The 7,500-nt window shown below is 50.8% G+C and overlaps 1 protein-coding gene across 1 annotated transcript in view; it reads right to left on the bottom strand.

The window, feature by feature from the left end:
* LOC135532581 (polycystin-1-like) overlaps positions 1 to 7,500 on the bottom strand; it is a gene marked incomplete at its 5' end in the record, with an annotated part of 96,439 nt that overhangs the window by 74,094 nt on the left and 14,845 nt on the right. The window contains 4 exon segments of the mRNA XM_064960059.1: positions 274 to 568; positions 2,054 to 2,126; positions 2,128 to 2,194; positions 6,536 to 6,692. Coding sequence (XP_064816131.1) covers positions 274 to 568; positions 2,054 to 2,126; positions 2,128 to 2,194; positions 6,536 to 6,692 — 592 coding nt within the window.

Genomic DNA, 7,500 nt, shown 5'->3' with positions numbered 1-7,500 from the left:
GGAGAATAGAGTAGAGTAGATTATAGTAGAGTAGAATGCAGTAGAGTAGAGTAGAATAAAGTAGAGTACAGAGCATGGGAGAATAGAGTATAGTAGAACACAGTAGATTATAGTAGAATATAGTAGAGTATAATATAGTAGAGTATAGTAGAGTGTAGTAGAATAGAAGTAGAGTACAGAGTATAGGAGAATAGAGTAGAGTAGATTATAGTAGAGTAGAATGTAGTAGAGTAGAATAGAGTAGAATATAGTAGAGTAGAATAGTGTGTCTACCTGAACAGTTGAAGTACACCCTGTCCACCAGTGCTCTGATTGGTCCCCCCTCTCCTCCTCCCCCCACTCGCAGGTCACAGTCCCCGCCCGCCGGGGGCATGTTGGGCTGTAGCGTGATGGACGCCACGCCTTCGCGGTCCATGTTGCCGTCGCTTACGTGGAGGGTGAAGACGTAGGAGTCTCCGTCTTGCAGGATGCCCTGGCGGAGAACCAGGTTCATACTGTCACGTCCGGTTGTTGTGCTGCTGGAGTCCAGGACCAGGGTCTCGTTACGAAGGGTGGCGGCCGTCCAACGCTACGGGGAGGAGAGAGAATTAATGTCTGCTGCAGTCCGGGACCAGGGTCTCGTTACGAAGGGTGGCGGCCGTCCAACGCTACGGGGAGGAGAGAGAATTAATGTCTGCTGGAGTCCAGGACCAGGGTCTCGTTACGAAGGGTGGCGGCCGTCCAACGCTATGGGGAGGAGAGAGAATTAATGTCTGCTGCAGTCCAGGACCAGGGTCTCCTTACGAAGGGTGGCGGCCGTCCAACGCTACGGGGAGGAGAGAGAATTAATGTCTGCTGCAGTCCGGGACCAGGGTCTCGTTACGAAGGGTGGCGGCCGTCCAACGCTACGGGGAGGAGAGAGAATTAATGTCTGCTGCAGTCCGGGACCAGGGTCTCGTTGCGAAGGGTGGCGGCCGTCCAACGCTACGGGGAGAAGAGAGAATTAATGTCTGCTGGAGTCCAGGACCAGGGTCTCGTTACGAAGGGTGGCGGCCGTCCAACGCTACGGGGAGGAGAGAGAATTAATGTCTGCTGCAGTCCAGGACCAGGGTCTCCTTACGAAGGGTGGCGGCCGTGCAACACTACGGGGAGGAGAGAGAATTAATGTCTGCTGCAGTCCAGGACCAGGGTCTCGTTACGAAGGGTGGCGGCCGTCCAACGCTACGGGGAGGAGAGAGAATTAATGTCTGCTGGAGTCCAGGACCAGGGTCTCGTTACGAAGGGTGGCGGCCGTCCAACGCTACGGGGAAGAGAGAGAATTAATGTCTGCTGGAGTCCAGGACCAGGGTCTCCTTATGAAGGGTGGCGGCCGTCCAACACTACGGGGAGGAGAGAGAATTAATGTCTGCTGCAGTCCAGGACCAGGGTCTCCTTACGAAGACGCTAGGACAGGAGGGAGGAGAGAGAGAATTAATGTCTGCTGCAGTCCAGGACCAGGGTCTCCTTACAAAGACGCTAGGACAGGAGGGAGGAGAGAGAATTAATGTCTGCTGCAGTCCAGGACCAGGGTCTCCTTACGAAGACGCTAGGACAGGAGGGAGAGGGAGAGGGAGAGGAAAAGGGAGAGGGAGATAGAGAGATCGAGAGATAGATAGAAAGAGAGAAGTGAAAGGTATTTTACTGTTGATAGTTCCAGTCTAAACTGTTGTCAGAGAGGCGAGGTCAGGTCATACTGAACATGTTGTTTTACAGTAATTATATTACAACTCCAATCTGACACTGACCTCATCTCACTGAGACAGGGGAACACTGACCTCATCTCACTGAGACAGGGGAACACTGACCTCATCTCACTGAGACAGGGGAACACTGACCTCATCTTACTGAGACAGGGGAACACTGACCTCATCTTACTGAGACAGGGGAACACTGACCTCATCTTACTGAGACAGGGGAACACTGACCTCATCTTACTGAGACAGGGGAACACTGACCTCATCTTACTGAGACAGGGGAACACTGATAGACTCAGAGTGGCTAAGTAATACAAAGGCATGGGACAGGGGAGACACACTGACACTTTCATCTTATTGAGACGGTGGAAGTGGTGACAGTTGGTGCAGGTTCCAGCCAGGAGACATAGGAACACTGACCTCGAAGATGGACCGGGCCTTACAGGAGACACACCTCAGATAGACCATGGGGACACTGACCTCTCTACTGTTACACATGGGGACACACTGACCATGGGGGAGGGAGGGAGGGAGGGAGGGAGGGAGGGAGGGAGGGAGGGAGGGAGGAGGGGGGAGGGAGGGAGAGGGAGAGGGGAGGGAGAGGGAGAGAGAGAGAGAGAGAGAGAGAGAGAGAGAGAGAGAGAGAGAGAGAGAGAGAGAGAGAGAGAGAGAGAGAGAGAGAGAGAGAGAGAGAGAGAGAGAGAGTGAGAGAGAGAAGAGCACTCTTACTGGAAGAGCCTTCAGGAGAACGTTCTAGAAAACAGCTGAATGTGTCATACTAATTTCCAGTCACTTCACTGTTCACTTCCTTCTTTTCACTGTTAGAGCACCACTGACTTCCTTCTTTTCACTGGGAACACTGACTTCCTTCTTTTCACTGTTAGAGCACCACTGACTTCCTTCTTTTCAATGTTAGAGCACCACTGACTTTCTTCACTGTTAGAGCACCACTGACTTCCTTCTTTTCACTGTTAGAGCACCACTGATGTTAGAGCACCACTGACTTTCTTCACTGTTAGAGCACCACTGACTTTTTGGGAGGGGAGGGGTTGAGAGACTGAGACAGGGGAACACTGAGAGGGAGGGGGGTTCATCTTACTGAGACAGGGTTGAGAGAACACTGAGGGAGGGGGTTATTGAGAGCGAGGGGGAGAGAGAGGGAGGGGGTTGAGGAAAGATAGCGAGGGGGACTCAGGGAGGGGTTGAAGAATAGAGCGAAAGAGAGGGAGGAGCCAGTAGGGGTTGAGAGGTGGACGAGACTAGGGGGACACAGGGGGTTGAGAGACTATCTTAGGGGGAGAGACATGGAGTGGAGACTACATGCCAGTAGGTTGGTCCAGACTAGCATGCCAGTAGGTTGGTTTACAGACTAGCATGCCAGTAGGTTGGTTTACAGACTAGCATGCCAGTAGGTTGGTTTACAGACTAGCATGCCAGTAGGCTGGTTTACAGACTAGCATGCCAGTAGGCTGGTTTACAGACTAGCATGCCAGTAGGTTGGTTTACAGACTAGCATGCCAGTAGGTTGGTTTACAGACTAGCATGCCAGTAGGTTGGTTTACAGACTAGCATGCCAGTAGGTTGGTTTACAGACTAGCATGCCAGTAGGTTGGTTTACAGACTAGCATGCCAGTAGGCTGGTTTACAGACTAGCATGCCAGTAGGTTGGTTTACAGACTAGCATGCCAGTAGGTTGGTTTACAGACTAGCATGCCAGTAGGTTGGTTTACAGACTAGCATGCCAGTAGGCTGGTTTACAGACTAGCATGCCAGTAGGCTGGTTTACAGACTAGCATGCCAGTAGGTTGGTTTACAGACTAGCATGCCAGTAGGTTGGTTTACAGACTAGCATGCCAGTAGGTTGGTTTACAGACTAGCATGCCAGTAGGTTGGTTTACAGACTAGCATGCCAGTAGGTTGGTTTACAGACTAGCATGCCAGTAGGTTGGTTTACAGACTAGCATGCCAGTAGGTTGGGACTAGCATGCCAGTAGGTTGGAGACTAGCATGCCAGTAGGTTGGTTTACAGACTAGCATGCCAGTAGGTTGGTTGGTTTACAGACTAGCAGCATGCCAGTAGGTTGGTTTACAGACTAGCATGCCAGTAGGTTGGTTTACAGACTAGCATGCATGCCAGTAGGTTGGTTTACAGACTAGCATGCCAGTAGGTTGGTTTACAGACTAGCATGCCAGTAGGTTGGTTTACAGACTAGCATGCCAGTAGGTTGGTTTACAGACTAGCACAGTAGTTTACAGATAGCATGCCAGTAGGTTGGTTTACAGACTAGCATGCCAGTAGGTTGGTTTACAGAGCATGCCAGTAGGTTGGTTTAGACTAGCATGCCAGTAGGCTGGTTTACAGACTAGCATGCCAGTAGGTTGGTTTACAGACTAGCATGCCAGTAGGTTGGTTTTACAGACTAGCATGCCAGTAGGTTGGTTTACAGACTAGCATGCCAGTAGGTTGGTTTACAGACTAGCATGCCAGTAGGTTGGTTTACAGACTAGCATGCCAGTAGGTTGGTTTACAGACTAGCATGCCAGTAGGTTGGTTTACAGACTAGCATGCCAGTAGGTTGGTTTACAGACTAGCATGCCAGTAGGTTGGTTTACAGACTAGCATGCAGGTTGGTTTGCCAGTAGGTTGGTTTACAGACTAGCATGCCAGTAGGTTGGTTTTTACAGAGGTTGGTTTAGCATGCCAGTAGGTTGGTTTACAGACTAGCATGCCAGTAGAGTTGGTTTACAGACTAGCATGCCAGTAGGTTGGTTTACAGACTAGCATGCCAGTAGGTTGGTTTACAGACTAGCATGCCAGTAGGTTGGTTTACAGACTAGCATGCCAGTAGGTTGGTTTACAGACTAGCATGCCAGTAGGTTGGTTTACAGACTAGCAAATGACAGTTAACACTCCCACAACATATACCAGAGCATGTCCCTGTGCCCTGCAGCCTTTTCATTAAAAACATGATGATAATCATGATTTACTCCTCTGAGACGAAGGGTGTGTTTCATTCTACCGAGACATACACTCCCTTCCTCTCCAGGGCTGCACTCTGTCCTGCTTTACTCTCCATTTGAACATCCAAGTTAGCCTGAAATCCACAGACCTGTTTCGTGCTAACATTCCACTCCTTGTAGTCCGTGTCGTGTGCCAATGTTTGGCAGAGCAAGCTAGGCGAGCCATGGAACGTTAGCACAAAACAGACTGATACCCAGGCTAGAATCAGGTTGATTTGATCTAGACAATCTCTACTTACTACAATCGCGCCATAGGTCAGTGCTATCTGGGATTGTTGGGACGTCCCTACCCTACCCTACACCTAACCTTAACCCTTCTCTCTCTCTCACCCTCTCTCTCTCTCACGGTCTGTCTGTGTGTGTGTACTCACGGTCTGTCTGTGTGTGTGTGTGTATGTACTCACGGTCTGTCTGTGTGTGTGTGTGTGTACTCACGGTCTGTCTGTGTGTGTACTCACGGTCTATCTGTCTGTGTGTGTACTCACGGTCTGCCTGTCTGTGTGTGTGTACTCATGGTCTGTCTGTCTGTGTGTGTGTACTCACGGTCTGTCTGTGTGTGTGTGTGTACTTACGGTCTGTGTGTGTGTGTGTGTGTACTCATGGTCTGTCTGTGTGTGTACTCACAGTCTGTCTGTGTGTGTGTGCTCATGGTCTGCCTGTCTGTGTGTGTGTGTACTCATAGTCTGTCTGCCTGTGTGTGTGGACTCACGGTATGTCTGTGTGTGTGTGTACTCACGGTATGTCTATGTGTGTGTGTACTCATGGTATGTCTATGTGTGTGTGTACTCACGGTCTGTCTGTCTGTGTGTGTGCACTGTCTGTCTGTGTGTGTACTCACGGTCTGTCTGTATGTGTGTATTCACAGTCTGTCTGCCTGTGTGTGTGGACTCACGGTCTGTCTGTGTGTGTGTGTACTCACGGTATGTCTGTACTCATGGTATGTCTATGTGTGTGTGTACTCACGGTCTGTCTGTCTGTGTGTGTGTACTCACGGTCTGTGTGCGTGTGTACTCACGGTCTGTGTGTGTGTGTGTGTACTCAGGGTCTGTCTTTGTGTGTGTACTCAGGGTCTGTCTGTGTGTGTGTGTGTACTCAGGGCCTGTCTGTGTGTGTGTGTACTCACGGTCTGTCTGTGTGTGTGTGTGTACTCAGGGTCTGTCTTTGTGTGTGTACTCAGGGTCTGTCTGTGTGTGTGTGTGTACTCACGGTCTGTCTGTGTGTGTGTGTAGTCACGGTCTGTGTGTCTGTCCATGTGTGTGTACTCAGGGCCTGTGTGTGTGTGTGTGTGTGTGTGTGTGTGTGTGTGCATACTCACGGTCTGTGTGTGTGTGTGTGTGTACTCACAGTCTGTCTGTGTGCGTGTGTACTCACGGTCTGTCTGTGTGTGTGTGTACTCAGGGTCTGTCTTGTGTGTGTACTCAGGGTCTGTCTGTGTGTGTGTGTGTACTCACGGTCTGTCTGTGTGTGTGTGTAGTCACGGTCTGTGTGTCTGTCCATGTGTGTGTACTCAGGGCCTGTGTGTGTGTGTGTGTGTGTGTGTGTGTGTGTGTGTGTGTGTGTGTGGGGTGTGTGTGTGTGTGGGTGTGTGTGTGTGCATACTCAAGGTCTGTGTGTGTACTCACAGTCTGTCTGTGTGTGTGTACTCAGGGTCTGTGTGTGTGTACGCACAGTCTGTCTGTGTGTGCGTGTGTACTCACGGTCTGTGTGTGTGTACTCACGGTCTGTGTGTGTGTGTGTCACGGTCTGTGTGTGTGTACTGTGTGTGTGTGTGTGTGTGTGTGTGTGTGTGTGTGTGTGTGTACTCACGGTCTGTGTAGTAGACTCTGGGGCCATTCCCTCCTTGCGGACCGTCAGTCTGAAGGTGTACTCTACATCTGCCTGGAGCTCAGAGCCAGGGATACCCAGGACAGGACCACTGGACCCCAGACCAAAGTTCAGACTGGAACAGTATGATGGCCCCTGGGAGGAGGGAGGGAGAGAGACAACTATGATTATCTGATTTATAGGTGATTTGTGTGTCTGTCATTCAACATTATTATTGGTTCCAGGTTTCCAAGGTGAGGGAATGTTGGTTCAAGGACATGACTCTCCTCTTCAGTCTCTGTTAGTGGTGCAGTTTGGACCACTTATTATCTCCCTCTCTACCTCTCTCTCCCATCCCTCCATCCTCCTCCTCCCTCTCCATCTTCCTCCTCCCTCTCCCCTCCTCTCACCCCCTCTCTCCTCCTCCCCCTCCCTCTCCATCTCTTCCTCTCTCTCCCATTTCTCTCCCTCCCCTCTCCATCTCTTCCTCTCTCTTCCCTCCCCTCCCTCTCCATCTCTTCCTCCCCCTCCCCTCCCTCTCCATCTCTTCCTCCCCTCCCCTCCCTCTCCATCTCGCCCTCCCTCTCCCTCCTCCATCTCTCCCTCCCCACCCTCTCCATCTCTTCCTCTCTCTCCCTCCCCTCCTCATGTTCTCTCTCAATTTGCCAACAAGATTTCCCCCTTGTTCTACTTCCCTCCACCTCATCTTCTTCTCCTCTTCCTCCAGCCTTCTTCCCCTTGACATTCTTCTTCTCTCGTTCTCTCCAATTTCCTCCTTATTTCATACACACCCCTAGCTAGCTGGGTGCCCCTGCTCTGTATCTCGTGTGTGTGTGTGTGTGTCTGATCAAACTAGGAGGGGAACAGGCTGTGGAATGTTGAGTTTCATCTCTTCATAGTTACATAACCTGGCAGACGCCTTTATCTCCCTCTCTCCTCTTCCTCCAGTCACATTCTTCTTCAC

The sequence above is a fragment of the Oncorhynchus masou genome, unplaced genomic scaffold, assembly GCF_036934945.1.
Source record: "Oncorhynchus masou masou isolate Uvic2021 unplaced genomic scaffold, UVic_Omas_1.1 unplaced_scaffold_1917, whole genome shotgun sequence".
NCBI classification, from domain to species: domain Eukaryota; kingdom Metazoa; phylum Chordata; class Actinopteri; order Salmoniformes; family Salmonidae; genus Oncorhynchus; species Oncorhynchus masou.
The sequence above is the reverse complement of the archived record's forward strand: the minus strand, read 5'-3'. Positions and strand labels throughout refer to the sequence as shown.